The sequence below is a fragment of the Tinamus guttatus genome, unplaced genomic scaffold (genome assembly GCF_059628265.1).
Source record: "Tinamus guttatus ecotype Peru unplaced genomic scaffold, ASM5962826v1 Tinamus_guttatus_pri_ptg000356l, whole genome shotgun sequence".
NCBI lineage: Eukaryota > Metazoa > Chordata > Aves > Tinamiformes > Tinamidae > Tinamus > Tinamus guttatus.
This window is the reverse complement of record NW_028288890.1, coordinates 1,780,378-1,806,799: the sequence shown is the minus strand read 5'-3', so window position 1 is coordinate 1,806,799 and position 26,422 is coordinate 1,780,378. Positions and strand designations below refer to the sequence as shown.

At 50.5% G+C, this 26,422-nt stretch overlaps 1 protein-coding gene across 1 annotated transcript; it reads left to right on the top strand.

The window, feature by feature from the left end:
* The first annotated feature begins 1,573 nt into the window (after positions 1–1,573).
* Positions 1,574–24,279, top strand: YWHAG (tyrosine 3-monooxygenase/tryptophan 5-monooxygenase activation protein gamma). The gene is made up of 2 exons (XM_088530076.1): positions 1,574–1,804; positions 22,497–24,279. The coding sequence occupies exons 1-2, from the start codon at positions 1,718–1,720 to the stop codon at positions 23,151–23,153; spliced, it is 744 nt and encodes a 247-aa protein (XP_088386202.1). The 5' UTR covers positions 1,574–1,717; the 3' UTR covers positions 23,154–24,279.
* Positions 24,280–26,422: the final 2,143 nt, after the last annotated feature.

Below are 26,422 nucleotides of genomic sequence, written 5' to 3'. Positions count from 1 at the left end.
TCAACCTAAATTGCAGCCACTTCTCCCAAAGTATCCATGTGCCAGCGGGCGCTTTGGGAAGGCCGGGGATGGGCTGAGTGTGGACATGGGACACACTGGATGCAGAAATGCACATGGGCACAGCCTGGCCAGGGAGAAAGCACCTCTATCTCAGTCAGCACTTCACCATTCATTAGACCCCTTTCCTTCTCCACGGCGCTGGAGTGTCCTCTAAATACTGCTTTATCTATAGGCTTCTTAGGGAAAAAAAAATAAAAGGCCCTCTTATGATTTCTAATGGAACTCCTAATGTGCAGGAAAGCTCTTCTAGGCAGCGAGTGAACATGCATTTTTATTTCATTTGTTATTGATGATGCGTAGCACACTTGTGAGCTGGCCACTCATAAATTATACAGGGTGACTGCTAAGTAGGGCTGCTCTGCTCTGCAGTCTGCTCGGAAAGACCCCTGCCCTGGGGCCTGTGAAAGGAAAAGTGGGAAAAGCCGAGTGTTGGCTGCATATGCCTGACTGTATCACAACCGCGTGACTCAGCACTGGCACAGCATCCCCTGCGGATACACCTGGAAGCACCTTCGGGGGCTACGGACCCAGAATTGGATGAGTCCTTCCCAGCGCAGTAACATGTTGCTCTTCCAAGCAGGAATTTGCAGACTGGGATTCCTGGCTCCACGCCAAACGTGGCACCAGGCAGCACTGCACCCTCAGAAAGCATGAGCCGGGCAGCAAAACCCCTCAGATTCATTTGAAAAACGGGGAGATTGAAACCCAAACTCCCTTAGCTTGCCCTTATGATTTCAGACTTCTGAAAACACGGCTTTTATGTTTTTAACTTGGCTCAGTGGCCAAACTGGGCTGGGAACAACCGATCCCCGAGTTCAGGCTGACACTCGAACAAAAGCCGCCGTGGGGATGGAGGTAACTTGCAGCCCTACGTGCAGCCCCGTGCGGCAACACACGGGGAAGGCGGCAGCACCAGGGCCGCCCAAGGTGGCCGTGAGGCAGCGAAGGCGCCTCTGGGCCTCGCTCGTCGTGGGGATCCCTGCGCCCCGAGGCCGCCGCGGGCTGCCGGGCACCACGGGCATGGGCAGTGTCATGTCCCTATGGGACACCCTCACACGAACAGCCACAGGGCGGCGGCTCCTGCCGCCCGCAGCCCCGTGCGGCTCGGGGCGGCCTCCAGCACCGCGGCGGCCATGTCCTGCGGGGCGCGCACCGTGGCGGCCGCCCGCCCCGCGCCAGCCGAGGCTCGGGGCTCGGTGCCCCGCGGCCCAGCCCGCACCGGGGCGCAGCGCGCGGTGAATCAGCAGCGGCCCCGGCACCGAGCGGGGGCGGGGAGCGCACGGCGGCCCGGGCGGCCACGCTGCTGACAGCGAAGGGCGGCCGGGGCGGGGAGGGAACCATCTTGTCGTGAGGGGGAGCGGGTGGGGCGGGCGCGCGCGGGGCGCGCCGGGAAATGGAGTCCCGCGAGGGGCGGCGAGCGGCGGGCAGCCAGGGGGCGCGGACTACAACTCCCAGCGTCCCCCGCGCGCGCCGAGTGTGCGGGGGAGGCGGTTGGGGCGGGGCGGGGCGGGGCGGCGCCGCAGGGGGGTTGTGGTGGCCCGCGGCGCGCGCACAGCACCGGGTGCAGCCGCCGCCGCAGCGACACGAGCTGCCGCCACCGCCCGAGCGCCGCCGCCGCCCGACCGCAGCCTCCGCGCCCTCCCCCGGCCCCGCGAACATGGTGGACCGCGAGCAGCTGGTGCAGAAGGCCCGGCTGGCCGAGCAAGCCGAGCGATACGACGACATGGCGGCCGCCATGAAGAACGTGAGTCCCCGCGTGTCCCCGTTCCCCCGCCCGGGTCGCCGCCACCGCCCGGCCCGGGGGCTGCGTGGCGCCCGCCCGCTCCCCTCCCGCGGTGCCGCAGTGTGAGGCAACGGGGACCCCCCCTCTTCCTCCCCGGTCGGTCCGGGCTGGGGGCCTCGCCGCGCCCCGGCCCTCGCCGCGCGGCCCCTTCTGCCCTCCGCCCTTTCCCGTGTCCCGTTCTTTGCCCCAGTGCGCCCCGCAACCCTTGCCGAGCCCCCTCCCTGATCCTGTCTCCCCACGCCTTCCCCCCTCCTCATCCTCTGCTCAGCCCTATCTCTTCTCCCACCCCGGGACCCCCGAGCCCGCCTGTCTTTGGCTCTGTTTCCTCCCTCTTCCTCTTCCCACTGCATCCTTAGTGCTCCCCTGTCCCTTCCCCTGCCCCGTCATGGTCCCCACAGCGTTTGCCGTGCCCCATTCCCTCTGCTTTACTCTCCCCCTTGCCGAGCCCTAGACTCCTTATTACATCCTCCGCCCTGTGCTCCCCCTGCATCCTTTGCAGTGTCCCTCTCTCTTGTCCTCCCCCAAATCTGTCCCCCCCACCCTGCCCCCCTCATGCCACCGTCCTCCCCCCAGCCCTGAGGACCCCCTCGTGCACCCCGTGCCCACCCCTCATCCCGTCCCCTGCGCCCAGGCCCCCGCGTGCATCCTCCGCATGTCCCTGTCCCTCGTCCTGGCTCCTGCTCGGAGGGCAGAGGAGCCGCCCTTGGCACGTGGGGCTCCCCCCTGCCCCCTTCCCAGCTCACCCCAAACCTGCCGAGGGGCCCCCAGGTCCTTGGGGGAGCCCGTGGAGGGGCCCGCGTGCCCGGGGGTCCGCGTGCCCGCCTCTCCCCGCGGCCGAAATGCCGCCCCGCGCATCCCTTCCCGTGCGCCGTCTGCCGCGGGTCCGCAAGGCTCGCGCGCTCGTAACCCCAAAGATCAGCGCCTTTAGCTGCCAGAGCTCTTATTTTTACTGCACTTGTTCCGAGATTTATGAATTGAGTCATGTTGTATTCATTTCACGCTCTTAAAATAAAGACTCTGCATATAGCAGGCTGATCTGATTTGTGACACCGAACGCTCCTCTTCAATACTGACATTTTGACAATATAAGAAGTAAAAAAACATATCTCTGATCTGATCTTGCAAACAAAGCAATCGTGGGAGGCAGGATCAAGTCATTCCAGAAGATTCTGCATTTGTCATATTGCAGAGAGGCTAGACTGGGTGGAGGGAGGGAGGGGGTGCTTTAAAGGGGAAAACTGTTCTTTATGTTTGCCTTCTTAGTCAGGTCTGAACCTTTAAGAGGAGCTGGGGTGTCCTCCCTTGCTGATGAAAAGTGAATGCTGATCTAGGAATGTCGCAGTCCGTCTTGGATGCAGCCCCATTTGCCTATATTGCACCATTTTGTCAATAACCTTGCATTTATCAAACAGGCAAAACTGTCACAGCCTGAGAACGGGGAGGGAGGAGATGTCTTATCAAGGAATGAAATATGGATAATCAGAACAAGATAATATCATATTAAAATGACTGGGCTATTCCTCTGCTGCCCTATGGATTTTATGCCATTTTCTGATAACAGAACAGCATCTCTTCATTTTTAAATAACACTTGCAATGTGTGTAGCTGCCACCTCTTATTTCCTAGGGAGAATTTAGCCATTATTACAAATCCAGCAGTGATATGCTTGAGACTTAACACACAGTCTTGTTGCAATGTTTCTGGTGTGTGAATTTCACTAGCCTCCTTATGGTGGATCTGTATTTAAACCAAAATCGTTGGAAATTTTATTTATATATATAAAAATATGCATATATATATATATGTAAATAGATTTTTTTTTCTTCCTTTTAGTCCTCGCTGCTCCTGGTGAAACAGTAACCCAGGCTAACGCTGCTTATCAGTTTTCATGCAGTTTAGCCATAAGAAAATGATTCACAGTGGGAGTGCTAATGCCTCTTGCTGCCGCAAACAAAAGGCAGAGCTTTGTTCTTAATTTCTGCAGAATGCTGCTTAAACCGTGGCTCAGGCCCACGGTAATGGGCATGTCACACTCGCTTATTCCTGACACTGTCCTCTCCGGAGCCCATCCCCCAGTTCCAGTTGTGCGGGAGGCTTGTGACCTCGCACTCATTTCCGTGGCAACGCTAGTGATGTCATATGCACTGGTACAAGCTGCAATGCACCCAGGTGGTAGCAGAGAGCACGCAGGCTGCATCCAGCCTAGGTAATGCAGAAGTGCTCCTGTCTGACCGGATCCGCTTTTCCAGAAGGTACAGACACCGGGGGTTCACCTCCTATCACCTGCGGTTAGCTATTTGCCTGCTCCCTTCCCTTTTGTGCACAAAATGTTGGGAAACACTGAACTTCCCCTTCTCCCTTCCCCACCTCCAAAAAAAAAAAAAATAAATAAAGCCAGGAGTGGTAGCTAATGCACAAAAGAGCCTGATTCTTCTGCAGGTGCTCCCTTATATTTTAAGGGTGACCTAATGGATTGTGACACAGCATCCAGTCGTGTATTCAGCAAGCCTCACCTCTATACACCCGGGAGCCTTTTGTCAAATGCGTGTTTCTAATGGCTTAAAATGGAAATGGTCTAACTGCCTTTTCTAATTTAACATCTACAGATTGCTTCTCCTTGGATCAAAGTAGTTTCTTTAAGTGATGTTTAATGCGTATTTGTTTCTTCCTTGCTGCATTAGCTGCTAGTGCCCTTAATTGGTGCATGCAAGCAGGGTAACTGCTGCTGCAGAATTGGGCTTATTGCTGGAGTTGCTGCATTCGATGGGGTTACTGAGATGTCTCAGTAAAACATAAAACAGTTCCCTGTGTTTTCTGGAAGGAACAAAAGGTGAAGCTGCCTCTCAAGAGTGATGTGGCCTCTCCGCAGGCAGGGCTGAACCTGTCGTTCTGTCGCCATTAGTGTGTGTCTATGACCTTGCTTGTGTCTGTTGGGTGTCTCCTCACCTTGGTCCTGTCCGCAGGGGGATAAAACCAGCCCTAAGAAGTGCTGGAGTCGCTCGCAGATCTTGCCATCGCAGCCTGCCTCGTGCCCGAGCAGTGCCAGGGCTTTTCTTCCTATCTCCCCCCTGCAGTGCTCTGCGCTGCCCTAATGGCAAGCGCTGAAGCGAGCTGCCGTTTTGGCTTCGGCCCCACTCAAGTTTTCAGTGTGACCCAGCTGCTCGCGCCAGGGCTCCGGATCGATATCCATTAGCTGCGGAGCGGCCGTGGAGGCTTTTTGGAGGTGGAGTCGTGCCAAGCTCCTGGGCTGCGTGCTGCCTGGGGACCTGTTTCCCCCCTCGGGCATTAGGATCATGCGTTGCTGGCCTGGGGCGGGTGCTGCTTGTTCCCGAAAGGCTCTGGCTTGGGCCTCTCTGCATTCAGTAGTAATAACTTGCAAGCACCAGCATCTCTGAAGGTGCTGCTTGTAGGTTCCATGTCCTCGTTAAAGCCCTTTCCAGGCACTGTCCAGCAGGCTTCCCTGGGGCTGTGAAGCAGGGAGCAGCCATCTTACTTGCTCAGGTATCAGAATGACATTTGCAGGGAATAAGCTGCCTAGGCAGGTTATTAAACGGCACCAGCCTCCCTGGGAGGAGTGGGACCATATGGCAGCCTCCTTGGGCCCACCTACCCGCCCCTTTCATGGGGACCACCTGGCCGCTTCCCAACTGTGGGAAACCATCCTCGCCTTAAAGGTGGTCTTGTGGGTGAGATTTCATAGCTGCAGTGGTGAGTGGAGGGGAAAGGTTAGAAATGCAAGAAACAAGCACACAAAAAACAGCCTGCTGTTGCCCAAGCTTTAGATGCAACATATTTTTGATGCAGTGAATGACCATTTTGTGTGGAGGAGGAGAGCCAGTGTGAGAACTGCAGGCTTTCCATAGCATGGGTTGTGCCAAAACCCCTCGCCAACCTCCTCAGCCTGGCAAGGCGTCCATCCCTCAGCAACTGTCAGCGGTAATGCGGATAGCGGACTTGTCCCTGGAAAGGGTCGAAGCCACCCAAATACAAATCCCCCACATATCTGAAGAGTAAAAGGGAAAGAGAGTAGAATTGAGTAGCTGCTTTACATTTCTCGGTGTAGAATAAAGACAAATAGGTGAGAGAGAAAGGCTTCCCTCGGAGAAGTGCTGTGTCGGCCATCTGTGATGGAGGAAGAGCCAAGGCTGTAGAGCAGGGATTGTAAGCTGTGGTAGTAGCACTTCCCGGGGGAGCAAGGGGGAAGGCCTTGGAGGAGCAATTTCCAGCACCAAGGTGGTGATTCATTGGTATCTACTGTGTGTGTTGCTGTTCTTGCTGCTGCCACTAGTGTGAGTGCTTTGAATGCCCTTCAGCCTTGTGGCATCTCCTGTGGGACAACCTTTATGCCACTCTAACCACCGGTACCTGCAGGTGCACTGTACTCTTCAGCCTTTCTGAAGTGCTCAGGCCCGTGTGAGGGTGGTGTGTGTGCCAAGGCCTGCTTGGCTCTGAGCCCAAAGTGACCTCCTAGTAGGTGAGGCCTATGACATGGTCCCCACCAGCTTCTTCAGGAGGCGGCCAGAAAGCTCGTGTGGAGCAAGCTGAACTCGGGATTACAGGGAAGCAGCTTCCCTGCAACCTTGCAAGTGAAGAGCTGCTCTGTAGGCCTTGCCTGAAGCTGCACAAAGCATCTGAGAGGCAGTGGCAGTGCTCACAGTTCATCTGAGCTGCTTCTTGCTTCACACAGTTACTATTTTGTTGCATGCATGGTGAGAAGATGTGTCTGGTTGAGCTGGGCAAGAGTGTGGTTCATGAGCAGTGAACAGGGCTTCCTTGGCAGAGGTCTGCGAGGTCAGGATGGGGTGGCTGTTGTCACCAGCTGCTGATTGGCCACACTCTGGCCCTACACCAGTTCACAGCCTGGACTGTCCTGGTGTTGCCTTTGCTAAAATCAACTTCAGGACACTTGAGTTGCACATCTGCACTAAGCCGTGACAGGTACCACGATGTCCTGCCCATAAATACAATGGGGCAGTACATACATTTGCTATATTACTTGGTTAGTCTTCAGCAGCTCAAGCTTTTAGACTTTTTCCTTTAAGTTCTTAATACTCCTTTATATATAGGCTTTAGGAAAAGCCACTGACTTAACAAGACCATGATGGGTTTCCCTCAGTTGGCCAAGTGTAGCACCTAGGTATGGATTTTATTAGAAATAGCTCTTTTTAAATTAAATGAAAATGACCTTGAGGTTGTAATGGAGAATATAGCTCTTGAATCCTCCTCTAAGACTCTCAATGACTGGGATACATGAAGAGCATTACCCAAGAGCTGTATTGTTTCCAAGAGCCCTTAGACATTTTGTTCTTGGACATTTTGCCCTTGGCCAATAGAAGTTTTAGATTGTGACTGGCTCTGAGAGTGAGAGTTTTAGGTATTTTTGTTTATTTGCCTTTTTTTTTTTTAATGTCTCATTTTTCTTTGAGGGGGTTGCATTTGCTTGAGCTGGTTGTGCTCCTAGGTTAAAAGTGGTTGTCTCACGGGAGACTCATCTTGTTGTAACACCATGCAATAAGTAATGTGCATGGACAGCCCTGTCTCCCCAAGCCTTGTTCACCAGCTCATCTCACAGTCACTGTCTGGAATAGGTTCTTAGGGCACTCTGATGTGAACTCAGGCTTACTAAAAATTACAGGAACAGCAATTTAAGGGCAACCACAGAAACAACTTCAATTCCAGAAGTGTTTTCTGAATCAAAAACTCTTTATTATGGACCACTGGAACATATACACTGTGTTCTTGGCTTGTCTCCTGTGAACTGGACCATGTTATTTGGTGTTGCATTACCAGTTCTCATTAACCTACTGGATGATGCCTGCAAGAGAAGTGAGGGCTGTGCAGATAACAGTGTATCCTATTGCCTGCTCTGCTTCCTATGGTAAGGCGATGCCTAGGGCTTCTTATGCCCTAGGGATTTGGATTTGGATTGTCCTCAGGAGAGCTGGTGAACTTTCCTCTTCCTTACACTCTATTGCTGGTAGCAGGAAACTTTTCCTTAATTGAGGATCCCTCATCTTTTTTTCATTTCCCTTTTTTCCTCTCCTCTGCACCATCTCTTTGTTGCTGTTACTGACTTGCATCACTTAAACCTGTTTTCACTGCCACGTCTGGATTGCTCTGGCTGTTGTTTTAGAAGCATGGTCAGCGTGGCCCCTGGGTAGGAATAAGCAGACTCAGCCACACAGAGCTTTGAATTTGGGGGCTGGCCTGATGGTTTCCTGCAGCCTGTAGAGGATCTCCGAGTTGACCAGTGTTCTGCAAAGCAGCTCTCTGCAGAGAAGGACCTGGGATTCTGAGTGGACAACAAGTTGACCATGAGCCAGTAATGTACCCTGGTGGCCAAGAGGGCAGTGGTATCTTGGGTTGCATTGGGGTTGGACTAGATGACCTCCAGAGGTGCCTTCCAACCTCTGCCATTCTGTGATTCTGTGAAATACAGCTGTCTATACTAAATCTGTGAAGACTTGGTGCTTCTTCAGGGCTGGTAAATGCTCTGAGAGAATGTGGGTGAGCACATGCCGGGTAGCCTGTCTGGGTTTGCGGAGTTGCTTGGATTTGGGTAGGATGAAGCAGTAAGTATTCAGATCTCCACATCAAGAAACATCCCAAAAGGTAAGGTGTGCCCATCACATTTACCTTTTTGATGGGGTGATGCAGCTTCAGTTTACGTTTAGGAATGGATCCTCTACTTGCTGTGGCTCTTGAGTAAGGAAGATGCCTTGGTTCTCAGTTTGCAGAGTAGGGGCTGAGGTAGCTGCTATGGATGGAAGAAGATTTTGGTAGCCTTCCCTTCATACCAGGAGAAACATCCATGAACAGTGGCAGATCTGTCAGTAGCTGACATAGCAAGGTATAACACACCAACTCTGCAATTCTACTCATCAGCCTTCCTTTTTAAGCAACTAAATGGTAAGTAAACCATATGCAAATGAATGCCTAGAAAGTTTTGGGAAAGAGTATGTGTTTGGAGGAAAAAAAACTTTCATTTTTCCAGTTGCCGGTGCTCGAGTAAGTAGATGCTTTTAGGGAGGTGTTTCTTGAACTTCAGACGTGTCCTTGGAAGCTGAGTGCTGCTTGACTTGTTGGTGCTGCTCCTCTTGCTTGCCCAGGGAGCTCAGCACCAGTCTGTCAAGAAGGAGCAGAAAGAAGTATCAGACTGATTCAGACCAGAACTAGCTACTCGCTGAATGTTAATCAGATACCAGATTGTTCAGTGGCAGAAGTATTGTTTGAAACATCCTGCATTTGGAGTGGAGAGCACCTTCCTATACTAGGTTAAATATTGAGGACCCTACGGATCTGAAAGTACCTTCTGCTTTTCTGCCCACCTCCTGACCTGTGATCGATAGTGAAACATTAACACTTCATGGAATAACTGCAGCGCAGAGCAAGGTAAAACAGGATTTGCCTGGTCTCCCTAGCACTTCTGTGGCTCCTAATTGGATACAGGCATCTTCCACTTTACTGCAGCAGAGATGTGTTTAGGGCTCTAGTCATTTCTGGGTAGCTCGTGCACCCTTGATGCTTCCAGGCATTCTTCTATGCCTCACTGCTCTCCAACTCGAAGACCAGTTTTTTATTGCTGCTTTTTTTTCTTTCTTCCCTCCTTCCTCTGGAGATAGAGCTGTTCTAAATATTTTTATGCTAACTGGTCTGGAGCCAGCTTAGACCCTCCTTGCCTTCCTATCTAGACCTTCCTTATTCCCTTCTGGAAGATCGCAACTCTTAACTTCTGTTGTTTACTGAGAAGATGAGTAATGTAGCTTGTCCTTGGCTGAAATCTCCTTCCTTCCCTCCTATTAGGTTCATGTGACTATAAACAAATTAAAACCTTATGTCTGAAAAGGAAAAACTCCATTAAAACAGTAGCAAATATTTACTTGATCGGTTTCTGCAAGTAGTGGTCATTTTGCTGGAAAGTGATAGCTTGGAAACATATTTAGTGCCTACTAAAAAGAAATAGAAGTAGGTGTGAATTTATTGATGTACTGGTGAAGATGCAGTGTTCTTGTCTTCCAACCTTTGAAGCCTTCGTCTTGGCTTCAAGATGTTCAGATAAATAGCCACAGGCCAGTGTCATGCTGCAGAAGTCAGATAAAATGTTCTGCCTTTACTTTGTTTGCCAGGCTTTGTTTGTCCTCCTGCCTCTGGAAAGCTTGCCATCTTTTTGGATGCGGGGAACTGTGATTCCCTTGTGGAGACAAAATGGCTTGCTTATAATCCAAAGCCAGCTCGTGGTTTGCATTGCACTGCTTGAAAATATCGCACATTTCCAACTTGGTTGTAAAGGAGCATTCGGGCTGTATAAGTGAGATTGCAAGAGCTCCTGGCTCAGGTCTCCTGGGTAGGTTTCTGACTGTGCCCCAACATTATTGATGTCCAGGACAGACCCTACTGTTACCAGTTCTTGCCTCCTCCTCCTCCTCCAAAATGGAGAGAGTTGAGCTCTAGAGTGGCACGTGGGTCACTATAAATCTGCATTTAGCCCTGAACAAGCAGTAAAGGGGAAGGATATAAACCTGCAACCAGCTGGCTGCTGAGGTTATGTAACTCAGTCCCTCCTCCCATTTTAAAACCAAGGAAAATGATGACAAAAAGGACTTTCACTCTAGTCTCTACTTCGCTTTAAGTAAAAGGCCTGACTCCTGTCTCCAGAATCCAGATGTCAAGACTGTGGATTCCCACCCTGCAGCGCTCTGCATTGCTGCCATTCCAGCACGGAGTCAGTGTCATCACAGGATTCCTCAAGTGGGAAGCCTGCCTTGGGGGAGGAGTTCAGGAGCAGCCTGTTTTTTTCCAGCTTGTCCAAGGACTCCATGACAGCAAGTTTAAGCTGTTCCTTCTCTGCGGCCCCGTGCACTGCACACTGCTGCCTTTGGCAGGCTCGATTTTGGGAGGTTGTTGTTCTCTTACTGGTTGGGGTTGATGGAGTGCAGGACTTGATATCTACGTAGGCATCGCACTGCGGTTACAGTATCATCCACTCGTATTCTTTGCCATATTGAGGATTGCTTGGTGGAGTATGGAAACGCTCACAGTATATTCTGGAAACAGAAGGGAAAAGCGATGTGAGCCAGCAACTCCAGGGATGCAGGAAACACTGCCAAAGCAGGCTCTTGGAATAACACTATCATGTACTTAATGTGTTTTTTTTTAAAAAAAAAAAAAAAGAAAAAAGGTGTCAACCCATTTTTGTAGGAACTTCCCTTGAATCTCAGTTTATTTTTTAGTATTTTATTAAGCAGAGAAGGAAATGCTACTTAGACATGCAATTACTGCATGCTGGCTCTGTCCTAGGTAGTCTGGAACCTGCTTTGCAAGTAGGCATGGGAGGGCTCTGAGGCTGAGAACATGGTGAGATCACGTAGCTGAAAATGTAGCAGTGACAGTGCAGCTACAGCCCCCAAAAATCTATAGAGCAGGTGATACGAAGCAGCTGCAGGGTATAAAGGAAGATTAAAAAGCCAGTAGGGAGAGGAGGTGGTAGTTTGTTCTGTGTTAACCAGGCTTAGTCATGTCTTGGGAATGACGCAGCACATGCCCGGTTAGGTATTAAACAAACCTGATACTGATCCAAAAACCGATGTAGTGACCAAAGGCAGAGTGTTAGTTAATAGCAGTAGAGAGTGAATAGAGAACATGTCACTGGTGGCTTGAGGATCCACAGATTAGGAATGAGAATACTTAATGTTTTTCTTGTGCAAAGGAGATGTTGGTTGGAACTGAGTCAGTCTATGGGTATTTGAGACTTCTGCACTTGAAAGTGCCCAGTCTGCAGAAACTCAAAGTACAAAACACGCCTTAATTGCCTGCAACGTCCCTCTGATCTTAGTCAATGGGTTAACTGGCTTGGTGCCTGTGCTTGTGTATCAGGCAAAGCTACTTGGCATGCCACCATGCTTATGGTTTAGGTTTAAGATGTCTTCAACAAGGCTCTAGGAAAAGGCCAGTGAGGAATCTCAGCTTCAGAGCTAACTCAGTTGCTGAGGGACATGTTGCTGTTTGGGCAGTTGTGGTTCTCTGCAGCAGAAAGTTTATTAATAGTAGTTGGAAAAGCAGTTGCTGTGCTGCGTGCTAACAGATACCCACGAAGTGCTGCAAGGGATCTGTGTTTGTGAAAGACGAACGCTCAGTGTTCAGCAGTGAATGAGAACCTGGGCAAGATTAACAGCCCTTGATTTACACCAAGCTAAGGAAGTCACAGGAGCTTTGCCTTTTCGTGCTGTTGGGCTTTGTTACATGTGATGAATTTTTCATCATGTTGGAGTTGGGAGTTTGGCTGCTTGCATTTCTTGGTGTCTTGCATTTGGCAGTGTCAAGACGTCAGTGCCTGAAGGGCTCCGTTGCTGGGGTGAACGGAGATCAAATGAGGGCTGGGGAGAGACGGCTGGAACCAGGCAAGGGTAGTTAAATCTGCGCTCAGATCTAGAACAGTGACCTCACTCTTCTCATAGCAATGACTGTGAAATCGGATGCAGTGCTCTAGAATGTTGTTAGTGTAAAAACTTGGATTTCTGTTCTATGAGTTCATTTCAGAAAACTGTCTTCGCTAGAGGTGTGTAAGGTCAAGCCTGAACTTCCTGAAGCAGCGGGAGGGTAATTGCATCTGGAGGGATAATCACCGTGGTCACCGACATGGAAATTAAACCTGTTGTGGAGCTGACGTGCTGGAGTCCACTTGGCTGCCGGGGCATTCTGGAAAGCCTTTTACTCTAGTCTGACACATTGCAGACTCTGAAAGGATCTGCCCGTTCTGCAGACCAAGAGACCCAGTGAAAAAAATGGTGTGGTGGGTTTATTTTTCTTTATTTACTTACACTCCCAGAGCCTTGCCTTGACATACAGTGAGCACGCTTTCCCAAAGCGTTTGAGGTAACAGAATGGAACAGTTAAAAGCTTGAGCAGTAGCTACAGGGAGTTGTTTGCGTGGTGGCAACCTCTCCCGTTTCATTCTGCTGTGGTGGTCCCTTGCAGACTGCAGAGGTATGATGGATTTTCCTACCGGGAATACGTGGTGCAAGAAGCCAAAAATTGCCTCTTTTGCCCTGTTTGAGCAGACTGGAGTGGATCATCCAGATCCGCTGGGCAAGCCCTGCAGGCCCAGGGAAGAAGCTGCAGGGACTGAAACTTCCAGCAGGAAGGAGCTGCTGTCAGTCTGCATCGGATAACCTGCCTGGGGGCACCTCTGCTCCCTCCTATCTACTTGGTCCATGCAAATAGCGTTGGGTACAGCATCACACTGTCACTTTTGAGGCCCTGATGAAGGACAAGCTTCTTGCATTGGTCTTGAAGCTCCAGGAAGTAATGACCTGGTAGTAGGATACTTGCTACCTAGCAGTGGGATTGGAGAAGGGAAACTCTTAATATCTGTGCCAGATTAGTACTCTTGGAAGCTGTGAGGTAAGTCTTTAAGTAGCTAATACCCCAAGTAGCACTGAACACCTTTTTCTCATGAAACTTGATTCATTTGTTGGGTTGTCCTCACTTGCATGACTGGAGTAGCAGGAGTCCATCTTGATTTTTATTATTTTACCTCAGATTAGACAAACAGTGAGTCTTTCCCAGTGCTGATCAAGTCTTAGGACTCTAAGTGGCCAGTGATGGGTTTCCTGCATGGCTTCTTCAGTTTAGAAGACTGTAAGTGGATTAAATTTCTGAGGAATAATGTTTGGATGGAAAATAAATCTCTAAAGCCATGTTAAAATACTGTGGAGGAAAGAGCAGCAGACATTGTCAAAGAGCTTTTAAACTGACACTTTGAAGTTTCTTCATGGAGCTCATAAAAGCCTCTAGAAGCCAGTTAATTGGGATTCTCATTGTAAAAGGATCTATTCTGAGCTCTGAAAACTTCTGTCCTTCTCCAAGACCATATCTGAGTGCCCGTGGCAGCAGAACGGCCGGATAACACCCCACACGCTTTGCAGAAAGCTTGTAGCAAAGGCTCCTTAGCAGGGAACAGCTCAGTAATCTTCCATGGAAGAGTTCCCTGCGCTGCTGAGTGAAGGAGCAGGGTGCTGGTCTTGGTCTGCTGTTAAGGTGTTGCAGAAGTGGGCAGATGTTGCTTGCCAGCCTGCTGTACCCTGGGGAAGGAATAACTTGACGTCCCTTCTGTTCCTTTGTAGTTAACAGGCAGAGGTGCTGGTACCCCATCTGCCAGAGACAGTGCGATGAGCCCTGAGTAACAGACCTCCTAACTGCTCGCGCTGATACAGCTGCATTTGCTGCTCCCTCCATCTGCTGGCAGGAGGGTCCTAGACCCAACAGAGATCGTATATTTTTCCCAAGAGTTTTTATTAAATGAGTGCGAAGTGTCTAGTGGCAGGAGGACAGTGAAGCAGCTTGTCCTGCAAACTAGTTTTCATCTTGTTTAATGCGCTGTCCTTTTGGTGAGGCTAATAAGAATTGGGGTGTTAATAAGGAATCCAGACCATGAGAAAAACTCAAGCTTAAATTTCTTAATGACTCAAAAAACAAATACTAGCTATAGAAGGAACTCACTGGAATTAGCCTGGAATGCTAATTCAGAAGTAGTTGACAGCTTTACACAGATGAACCTGAAACGTGTACAGGTGACCATGCTAGGAAGCTTGGGTTACTCCTTTGAGCTGCTTTGAAGTCTGGGTTGTTGTGTCTCAAGTCAGTAGCCATGTCGGATTGCAAGGTCTAATAACATACCTGGAAACTGCCTCGAGAGCTGGGTGGCTGCCCCCTTAGACCTGCCTTATCTCAACAGCTACAGAAGAAGCCGATGGGCAGGTCGGCGAGATTCGGGGCTTCCGTTGCTTGAACAGTTACGCCAAATGGTGCGACTGCAGCACTGCAGATAAGGAAGGTACATGCAGAAAAAGAACGGCTCGGAGCTCTGCTTTTGTCACTAACTTTCTCTCCTCAGGTCCCTTATGACCTTCCTTCCACGTGCAGAACGTGACAGACTTGAGGCAGGAGTGACTTCATGGTGTTGAAACTGCTCTTTCTCTAACTTCAATCCATCAGAGCAAGACTGAAACTGAAGTAAATCTCCAGGCTCCAAAAACTGATCAAACTTGTATGTGGTATGATGAAGCTCATGTTGGTTTAAGTAGTTAATAAGCTACAGAAGTCAATGAAATAAATGAGCTGTTGGTTTTAATGTCTTTTTTTTTTTTTAATTTGAAGACTTTGTCCCAGGTGGTTCAAAGTTGCCTTAAATAATAAAGGCTGTGGGATGTGATGAAAGCTTGCTGACAGCTGTAGGAGCATGCAGAAATCCTAATCAGTGTCTGGAGTGTCTACGTAGCCTCTAAGATCCAGTTATGCTACCGGTAGCACAGTCTTGCTTTCCAGACATTACTCCTTGATTTGCTGTGAGCAATTTGGAGCTTAATGGCAGAACCATCTATTACTACATGAGCCTTCAGCATTTTCCAGCTACCGACTGTCTTGTGATGAAAGCAGGCTCTATGAACTTAAAATTAGGAACTAGAATAACATTATTCATACTGAAACAGTCAAACAGGACAGCAGTGGGGAACTAACTTCTGGCCACAGTCTTCCTGCCCTTTTCTGGCTGAGACAAGAGAACGGCCCAATCTGTAGCTTAAAATACCCCTGGTAGCACTCAGATAAAACGTGAGCACAGGGGACAGTAAAGGGAGGAGGTTGACAAAGACAGAAATGGTACCACTTTAGTTATATAAATATAATACTAGTAATTAAATAAAATACTAGTGGAAGAAGGGAAAACAAAGGTGGAGAAGAACCAATGAAATATGAGAAGGTTTTTCTAGATCTAGTTTGGTGCACCTACTTTGTGTCACGGGAGGATAACCCTTTCGGCCGTCATCTTTTCCTAAAGCTGTGATCATTTCATAAGGTGGTGAGTTTAATACACCTGGAACGCCTGCGTGTTCCTCGCTGGTTGCTCACATTGCTGGTGGCTTCAGACGAAGACAGACTTTCAGTAGCGGGTCCTCTGCGTTGTTCAAAGCACAGGTGCTTTTTTTAAGAAATGAAACCAAACAGGGCAGACTCCGCATGACTAGCAGATTGCATATGAGGGAAAGCAAAGCAATTACCCCGGTTTCTGCTGAAAGGCAATATACTTAATTATGTGGAACAGAAACCATAGATAGAATAGTGAAGACTCAAATGCTCAGGGTGAAATGGTGGTTCCTCCTGATGGAGGACGAGCTCTGCTGTGTTCAAAACTTGTCCTAGGGCAGCATTCTTCCTTCTTAGCCCCAAGCAGGAGAGCAACAGAAGGCTGGACTGGCAGGTGGCTGGCTCTTCTGGTCAAAGATTGAGTTTGAGTGGCCTATGAAGCAAAGGAACTGCTGATGGATGTGTGCTGATCTCACTGATGGTATGGAATATCAGATCGTAAATGAGCCTCGTGCAGGATCGCAGCACCACAGGAACGGGTGACTGCCCTGTGAAGGGTATGGACATGTTGTGGACACTTGAAAGTTCTCACAGTTGTGTTTGCCTTCAGGAAAGTTTGGTTCCCTTTTAGATATCTAAATAGCATCTTCAGGAAATCAAGATCTCCTCTTGGTGATCCAAAAAGCAAAAATACTCAGGCTTATAAATACGATTAAACTGTCAAATGTTGATGGCATTCCCAGGAGAAGAGTGTCTGGGTGTGTTTAGCAGCTGCTCTTGTGCTTTCAGATAAGGCATCAAAGCTAGACAACAGCCATAAATGAGTGGATGGGGGCACTTTGTTACAAAAACAGAGTGAAAATCCCTCTCTTTGGGGATATATAGACAGAGCTAAATCTTGGCGGTTCTCTGCGGCAGCTACTCTGTACCCAAAGAGTCAACGTTCACCTAAAAATAATTAGTTCAGGCTTGCACTGCTGCAAGGTAAGAAATGCAGGATGAAGAGTCCTGGAATAAGTTCCTAAGCAGCCACTGACAGGCTTGTCTAACAGTGAACTTCCCCCATGGATCCCAAGGAAACCTGTTAATGACGATATTTCTGGAAAGAAGATGGAGGAGGACCAACCCTTGGGCTTTTGGTGAGAATGGACCTTGAGATGAGCTGCAGGCAGAAGTTTTGCCTGCTCCCTGACTTTTCAGCGCGGGGCTGAGCCTTCCCCTGGCTGCAGTGTGATATTTGAGCACGCTGGGAGCTTGCCAGGGCTTGAACGTGGTGCTGAGTCAGAGTTCACAGTTGTAATGTAGAAATCGGGAGAACCTTCTCTGTGGTTTAACTGTCTCTGAAGTTAGAGGTTTTTTTTTTTTTACAAATCAGAGGGCTTTGAAGGCGTACAGGTCTCTGGACTCCCAAGTGGTAGAGACCCTAAACCTGCAGGAGTTTTTGTCTAAGGGGAACCATTGCGTTACTTCTGTTGCTTTAGGGTGTTTGATGGTGGTTCAGAAGCTGTACCCTCAAAGGCTGGGGGAGCCAGCGAGGCTGGAGCTTGCAGCACCCTTGAACTTGGTAACCTCCAAGCACAAGCCCAGCAGCATCGCCAGAGCCACCCAGGGTCTGCAGAGAGCTGCGGTACCTGGCGAGGTGTCTTTGTCCTCCACGCCTGCCCCTGCATCTGAGGTGTCACAGGAGAGCGCGGGGACGCTCCTGCAAGTGACACCCGTGTCTGCAGGCTTGCGTGGAAATTAGAGGCACCACAGCAGATACCGACTGCTGTTCTGCATAAATAAGGGGCTAGTCTTGTGGCTGGGCTTGTTTTGTGGAAGGAAGTAGAAAGGAAGGTGAAAGTGCCCTTTTTTTTTCTAGAATGACTGAAAGATTTCATAGAATCATAGAATGCTGAAGGTTGGCAGGGACCTCTAGAGATCATCTAGTCCAACCCCCCTGCACACGCAGGGTCACCTAGAGCACGTGGCACAGGACTGCGTCCAAGCGGGTTTTGAAGATCTCCAGAGAAGGAGACTCCACAACCTCTCTGGGCAGCCTGTTCCAGTGCTCTGGCACCCTCACTGTTAAGAAATTTTTCCTTAAGTTCATGTGCAGCTTTTGGTGCTTCAGTTTGTGGCCATTACCTCTAGTTCTGTCGGTGGCCACCACTGAAAAGAGGCCAGCACCATCCTCCTCACTGCCTCCCTTGAGGTACTTCTAGACACTGCTCAGGTCCCCTCTCAGCCTTCTCTTCTCCAGGCTGAACAGGCCCAGCTCCCTCAGCTTCTCCTCATAGGGCAGATGTTCCAGGCCCTGGATCATCCTTGTGGCCCTGCGCTGGTCTCAAATTTGCATTTATCAAGGTTCCAGCTACAAGGAAGTGTGGAGTAGCTCTTTGCACTTGGCTTTTTATGGTACGTGCAAGGCTTGACTCCATCCCCAGTGCACATATCTCCTGTCCACTCTACCTTGTTGATCTGCAAGGGTGAAATGGGGCTTGAAGGTTACTGAGATCTGCAGTGCAAGCTCTGCTTTCCAAAGGAATGCCTCCCAACCAGGGAAGAACTCCGAAATGGCTGAGTTTCCCGGAGAGCGGGTAGACTTACAGCCAGAAGCTCATGGCTCCCTGTTCCTGCCAAGCCCTTTGACTGCCAGATTGTGATTTCTTCGATATTCCAAGTCTCTAGCTGCATTTAACAGTGCTGTTAGTCTAACTGCAGCATCTCTGTTGCACGAGAAGCTGGGGCACTGATATTTACTCTTCTAATTTTCCTTAGCCCTTCCTGGGTGAGAACCTACTCTTACTCAGTGAAACGTGAGTTTCCTTCAACTCCATGGAGATTTTGCAGCAAATGGGTTGATCCTGTCCAGAAACAGGGAACAAAAAGAACATGTTGGTGTGTGAGTTTATTCTGGAAGAGCAACTTACTGCTCTGGGACGACTTGTGTCGTTGACTCTGCCCATTGCCATTCTGCTGACCTGGAAGACTGCCCAAAATGATGTCTGCACCTTGGCCTTGCAGTGGTGCTTGTCACAACAGAGACTGACATTTTTCCTCTTGCTTTTCAGGTGGGCAACCCTGATTGAGCTTGTTGTGACTGTGGGGATGTAGCTGGCTTTTATTTTAAGTCTCAATTTGGGAGTGTCATCAGATGGCCTGTTGCTTGGAGGGTTGGTCTGTCCCGTGAGGGTGTTGCCCTTCTCGGGGAAGGTTAGACACTACCTCCAGGATCTGGGTTAAGAAGGTGAAAGTTCCAGCAATACCAATGCTGATGCTGGAAGCAATAGCAAAAATTCACTGAAAGGGCTTGGAATGTGACCTCTGCAACGTGAGCCGGGCTTGATGCAGGATATTGCCTTACCGGTGGCGCATCAGAGGCATCTGCTTCACGCAGTGCTATAAATTAAGTATATTGGAGCCTGCTCTTTAGCCTCTGACATGATTGAAGCTGCTCTTGCCTTGATATCCTGCTGCGTGCGGAAAACAGCAGCAGGATATCAAGGCAGCAGGATGACGGCGAAGGCGCCGGCCCTCGTCCCCCTGCGAGTTGCTGCGACGCTCTCCGGGGCTCTGTTCTGCCCGTGCTGAGACCCAACAGGGCCCATCGTGGCTAAAGCAGCGCGGCCGGGCCGTGGGAGCCTCTTTGGAGCGCCGAGAGCGTCGTGGCCGCCCAGGAGGTGCCAGGCTTGTCCCCCTGATGGCACCAGCACATCCTCCCTTCTGGGGACCGCGTGTGGAGCAGGGGGACAGCTGAGTGGGCAGTCCTCTCGGCTGCAGCAAGGGCATGGGGCCGACGAGCTCTGCGCACACCGAGACGGGGCAATGGCAGTTCTCAAAGGCAGCCTCAGCAGCGGTTCTCTAATTAGGGCAGCTAAACGTATTCTATCGACTGTCCTGCTTATCTTGTGTTTCCTCACAGCTTCCTGGCACGAATGCAGGTGCTGGATGGCTTTTTCTTCTTGGTTTAATTGTAAGCTGAAATAGGTGGGGGGTTGTAGGCTCTTCCCTTCCCATTCTTGGTGTTGAGGGACACTCTGCCTGTCTCCAGCCATGATCCAACTTCACACTTCCAGACATCACTGCAGTCCTCTATTTTATTGAGGACGCAGGGGCAGTTAGGAAGGAGTCATGGGATTAACTAGGTTTCCCCTGTGCTTTGGTAGGTTCCTGGGAGGAATCTTTGCTTCTGCACAGGTGTGTTCCATGTGTCGGCCAGTTTGCTGAAAGGATTTTGACAGGCAACCTTCTTTCATAATCCTTAATAGCTTCCAATTTGAAATGTTTATGTCAAGTTAATCCTACTAAGCTCCCTGTAGTTTTAATAGATTTTGTCTTCCTGCCAGATTCTTCTGATGAGAGGAAATAATTCTACTTTTAAGGTACACTTTCTACCACGATAAATACCAGCAAACTTGATTCGGGGATAGCTTTAAAGTGTCCCTGCACATTCTGTGATAGCAAGAGAACCTCTTGCTAAAAGCAAGACCTCATTTGGTTATGAACCTTCATAATTCGTGTCAAGACAGAAAACTGTGGGAATCAGTGACTCCCTTGCTGCTGTTGTAGTTTAGTTTTCAATGTGGCTTCTGCCAGGCGCTCTTGAATTGGAGCCAGGAGGTAAGAAAATACTTGAGGTTGGAGAGGATTTGTGGAGGTCTCTAGTCCAAGGAGGGCTACCGAGATCATGTTGCTCAGGGGCTTGTGCAGCCAAGTTTTTATTATCTCCTGGGATAAACAACCCAGAACCTCTAGAGCAGGGGGGTACCTTATTGTGCTCTTTCAAAAATTTCAAAAAAATCAAAAATGTTGTGTATCTTTCAAAAATGGCTCCAAGCCGCAGTATCTTTAATCAGTTTGGGCAGATGTCATTGAGCTGAAGGGCAGAACGAATGGAATCGTTAAGCCCTATAAAAACGGACAGCCAGAGTCCTGCAAACCTACGATACGAGGCAGAAAATCGGAATATAGATGGTTGGCGCAGCCCTGTACTGAGCGTACTGCAGTTTGCAGGCTGGATAGATACTTCTGCTGGGTATCGAGGGAGAGGAAGGAGGGATTTCTGTGGTGCTGAGGGTGGCTGTGACCTCCCGCAGAGCCTTCAGCTCTTGCCAGCTGTTTCAGGTTAAACCAGAGAGCAGCCTGGCACGTCCGTGGCTGTGCACAAGGCTAAGCCGCTGCCATGTGCCCCTGCGTGGCATCTGCACGAAAGCAGGAGCCACTGCTGCCCTGGGGACAGCGGGGACGGGGTTAGTGACTTGGCACCTTGGATGGCCTGGGTGCCGCGCGCCCTCCTGGCCTTGGAGCTGAGAGCTGGGGCTGCCTTGTCCCCTGCACCTCGGCCTGTCTGGTGCCTGCTGATGGTCACAGGAGACCCTCCCTCTTTCAAAATAACACCCGTCTCTGGTCCCTCAGCTGTCTCTTCCCCTTGATACAGAAGGCAGTTGTGCCCAGCTCGCTTACCAAGACCCTCAGACGAGATTCTGGGCTGAAACATCCTCGACCAGGAGCCCTTGGCTTCCTGGACTCCATCGTGAATGTGGTGTCAAGGCCCAAAGCGAACCCTGTCTTTGCAAACGCTTGTGAAAATGACTCAGTATTTGCAGAAACCTTTCTGGGCCCAACCGTTATCTAATCTTGTGGCTGCATAGGGGAGAACTACAGGATCCTGCCAGATCTGCTCGTTCCCTGTCTCGCACGGGGAGTACCCAGGGGAAGCACCAGCTGGAGGACGGATGCGCGTGCCCGGGGTGGGTACGTTCTTTGGCGAGGGGTGCACCGGCTCCCTGCGGGCTGTTACTGGTACCCAGGCTCCAAGCAGCACTTGGGGAACAGTCAGAGCCCTCCTTGTTAGTCGGGTGGTGCAGATATAACAGAATTAAGCAGCTGCATGGAGCAGGGTGGCTGCTCCCGCCCGGCGCAGCGGAACCACCCCAGGAGAGGAGGAAGGAGCCGCTCGGAGCCGCTCCGTGCAGCGCGCGGCGGGAAGGGGCCGCTCCGGGCGGCTCCAGCCCACGACGGATGGGATGGAGTGAAACCACCGCACCAAGGCGATGCTTCCCGGTCACTGGATCATCCCGGACGGCCCCGGCAGCCTCCTTGGGAAATGGCTCCGTGCTCCGTCGGCTCCTCCATCGCTCCGTTGGTGCCGTCATGACTAAATTGCTGTGTTGCATGAGGCAGGTTCCAGCGACACTGCGTTAGCACTCTTATCTTCAATGAACAAAATCCTGTGTGGGAAGAACATGCTCTTACCACGTGAGCTTTTAAATTCCTTATCTCCATAGATGCCTTAAGGCAGCTATAATTTTAATATCTAGCGTATTCTTTAGGCATCTCAAAAGCATGTGCAGTGCTCATGGGAAACGGAAAAGATGAACACCCTGCAGCTGATTTTACGTGTTGTTAATCCATTCAGCTCACTTGTAACTCTAGAATATCTCCACACTTGTGCTTTGGCTCTGTCCCTCCCCTCTGCTTCTGGAAGTGTGACACTGATTTCTGCAGATGAAATGCATCTTGTTCCTAAAGGATTTTTCTGGTCCGGAAATACTCATCCTCTAGGAGTTGGAGAGTACCTCGAATACAACTCGAGCTACCCCTTTTGCAGGGGCTCTGGACAGCAGCCTGGTTTCCCAGCCGTCTCTCCCTAGGATGACACTGAGAAATGTGGATTTCACAAGCCAGCTCTGTTCTTCTGCGCCGCTCTAGAGACACGTGGGAGCACCCGAATGCTAAGCGATGACAGGAGTGGCAAGTGACCACTGCTTAACTCGAGTCTTTTCTCCTCTTTCTTTCTCTCTCGATACAGGTGACAGAACTGAACGAGCCTCTGTCCAACGAAGAGAGGAATCTCTTGTCCGTCGCCTATAAGAATGTGGTGGGGGCACGGCGCTCTTCTTGGCGAGTCATTAGCAGCATTGAGCAGAAGACATCCGCTGATGGGAACGAGAAGAAGATAGAAATGGTACGGGCCTACCGTGAGAAAATAGAGAAGGAGTTGGAAGCCGTGTGCCAGGATGTGCTGAGCCTGCTGGACAACTACCTGATCAAGAACTGCAGCGAGACGCAGTACGAGAGCAAAGTCTTCTACCTGAAGATGAAAGGGGACTATTACCGCTACCTGGCCGAAGTGGCCACTGGTGAGAAGAGGGCGACCGTGGTGGAGTCTTCGGAGAAAGCCTATAGCGAAGCTCATGAGATCAGCAAGGAGCACATGCAGCCGACCCACCCCATCAGGCTCGGCCTGGCGCTTAACTACTCCGTTTTCTACTACGAGATCCAGAATGCTCCGGAGCAGGCCTGCCACCTGGCCAAGACGGCGTTCGACGACGCCATCGCCGAGCTGGACACCCTCAACGAGGACTCCTACAAGGACTCAACGCTCATCATGCAGCTCCTTCGCGACAACCTAACGCTGTGGACGAGCGATCAGCAAGACGACGACGGCGGAGAAGGCAACAATTAGACCCCCCGATGGACTGGCAGCCGCACGCTGATGCTAACTACTGCAGTCTTTATTTTTTTCCCACAAGTTGGGGGGGTCAGGGGTGGGGGAGGGAAAGGGAGGGGACACCTTCCCAGGGAGACCCCCACTACCTGTCTTTGATTGCCTCGTTGACATTTTTGCCAAAACACCACTAGTGGAAGTCAGGCTGGCTGTGCTGGTTATGGAATAGCAGCCTCACTGGCATATGGACTGTTCTGTAGATTATTAATACAAGTGGAGCTGTCTTTAATTTAACTTTATTGCTAGAAATAAAAGGGTTTTAAGATGAAATAACTCGAATGGAATGGCCCTCGTTTTTAAGGAAAGCAACACAAAAAGGAAGTTCTGTGGTTCCAGTAAGGCTTATGTGCGTTTGTTTCTTCAGTTCAAGTGCCGTGTGTTTGTTACCACGTAGCAGGGTGTCTCTCCGGAGCGCCCTGCCTGTCAGGGCATGGCTTAAAGTCCCCACATTGAAAAGGAATATTAGAATAAACGAAAAGAATTCGGGGCTTGCAAAGCCCCAGGATTTAGGCCACTTAACCTTTTTGTTAAGATATTTATTAGGGTAGCTTACAGTATTAACACTAAAATGCAGTTTACAGTATTTCTACATTACAGCCATATGACATCAAGCCTTTGACTGTCTGTTTTCTTTTGCTAGTTCTTTTGGCTTGCCTTCCTAACAGTCCTCGCCTGTGGACTGGCTTAGCTACTCCGTGTCGCCCAAGGCAAGAAGACAACCCGCCCGAGGAACATCAAAGCTGCTCTAGTTTTTTGGTCAACAGCTTAACAGGTGCTTGGCTAGCGGCTGTTTAAACTATTTTAGTCCACAGCAAAAGAGTTAAGAACTTAATTAGAAAAAAGGGGGAAGTGTTTAAACTAAAATGCCACTAAATAAAGAGAATTCAGGTCTGTATGTCATGTACTGTGTTTGGTATTTCAAAGACCATCCTAATTTAAGGTGCCACAGCTGCTTCCTCAGGGATTGCACTGCCATTTCACTCTGCCTGACTTTCTCCCACTGTACCATGAGGTTTGTCAGCAGATCTCAGCGCTCGGGCTGCCTTGTTGGTCAGCAGGGAAGCCGGGTGCGTTTTCCGTCTCCTGAGGAAGCTTGTGGTGTAATGAGTGAACTTCAGGAGCTTAGAAGCTAATTTGGTAGAGAAATCCACAAGGGAAGAGCTACAATCATAGACATTTCTAGCAAACATCGGGAGCCCAGGAACTTAGTTCTCTTCTTAACAAAATCTTTTTTCCAAGTCTGTCCTGTTTGGCTGGGGGTGGGAGACGGGGCACCCGAGTTGCTTAGCAGGTTCTATTTTACCCCATTTTCAGTAAATTTTGTTACGTATCCGTTGGAAGTTCACTGCTGTTCTCTGGCTGCGCCCTGGGGAGTCCCGCGCCCGGGCGTTTTCCAACAGGCGTCAGCCGGAGCGTCCTGGTGTTGCACACGCGGTACAGGCGCTGCCGTCCGCTTGTGCGGGGGGCTCCGCCACCGCCGGCCTCGGCTCCGGCCCCTCGGGAGCCGTCACCTATCCCAAGATCCCGGCCTGGGATCCCTGCGCGTGTCCGTGTGCAGCACCCGCCGCCCGCACCCCAGGGAGCTCAGAAACACCCACAAAACGCCATGGACGGGAAGATTTATTTAGGCTTCTTCACTTTATTTGAGTTACCGTCATGTCCAGTGAGCAGTGTTGTCCCAGCTGTATAATTTGGAAGTGATTTACTGGAATTACAAAACCTGTTTTTATTTTCCGCTTTTGCTCTGGCTGCTTTAGAGAAATTCTGCAGGAAAGATCGCACAAGAGGGCTAAAAATGGAGCGGGGGTGGGGGACTTGATTTTTAAGCAGCTTGAATGGTTTCTTTCATTTTTTAAGAAATGCACTTGCCTATGATACTGTCTCCAGTGAAATGATTACTGCTCCATTACTCTATTGATACAATATTGTGCATGCTAGTGTCGTATTTCTATACAGTAGCTTGAAATTTATTAACTTATACTGTAGATGTTATGTATTCCTATGACAAAATAGTCTTCAAAAATTTTTTAAAGTTTTTTAATTTATTTTTCTTTTGGGGGTAAAGTTTGCTCTACCAAATAGTGATCGTAACAAACTGATCTGTTATGGATGTTGCTATAGTGACATGCAATTATATATGATTTTGTTTTTAAAAAGGAAAAAAGCAAAAGAAAACACCAGTGTTAGCTTAATCTTAATGTCTGGTGTTCGTCATGGTGAAATTATAACTATTACAGTGTAGGAGAACAATGACTGTGTTCTTTGAATGAGCCTTTGTTTGTGCTTTTTGTCATGTTATGCAGTGAACTATTTTTAAGGTCTAATCAGTGATTATTTTTCCAACTCCGTGTTTCTGTAAGGAATTATTTCACACACGGACCATTCTTAGCAGTTTTCCTCAGTGATGGAATATCATGAATGTGAGTCATTATGTAGCCGTCGTACATTGAGCAAATAAACTTACAGATCTGATGTCAGTGCCGCTTAATTCTATTGCATGTGTCGAGTTTATCCGGGGCTCCCCCCGAGCGGGGCCGGTAGCCGGAGCCCCACGGCCGCTGCCCCACGTGGCGGTGACTTTATCTCGGTCCCCGCTTGCTTATCGGGGGCCTCGTGCGAACGGCCCCGTCGCGGCGCTCGCGGCGCTGCCGGGGCCCCGTCTCCTCCTGGCCCTGCGTCCCGGTGCCTCCCTGGGGCTCCGGGTTCGGGGGCAGCCGCCCCGTGGGGTACGGGGTGACCCCGGGCCCGCGCGGACCCTCAGGCCCCGCGGAGCGGCGCGGGCCGCGCGCGGCCTCCCTCCCCGCGGGATTTTCCGCTCCGCGTTGCGCCCGGTGACTCACGCTGCAAAAATAACGCCCTGCTTTGAAAGCGTGAACTGAAACGTGCCGGCGCTCACGTGCGCCGCCAGCGCCCGCCGCCCCAGCGCGGGCAGGGGGTACCCCGGGAAGGGGGTCCGGGGGGGCTGAGGTAGCCAAGGGGGGACCCTGGGCGGCCCCCTCTGCCCCCCTCGCGCTGCGGGCCGGGACGTGGAGCCGTCCCCACGGCGCCAATGGCCGCCCTGTTCTAAGGCCGCGGGGGCTCTCGGGGAGGCGCCGGCACCGGCAGCGCTTCCCTCCCGCCGCTTTCCCTAAGGCCGCGCTCCCGATCCGTGGGCGGAGGAGGGAGACGCTCTGGGGATGGGGGGACTCGCCCCGAGGGAGCGGGTTGGGGACAGGGAAACCTCCGGG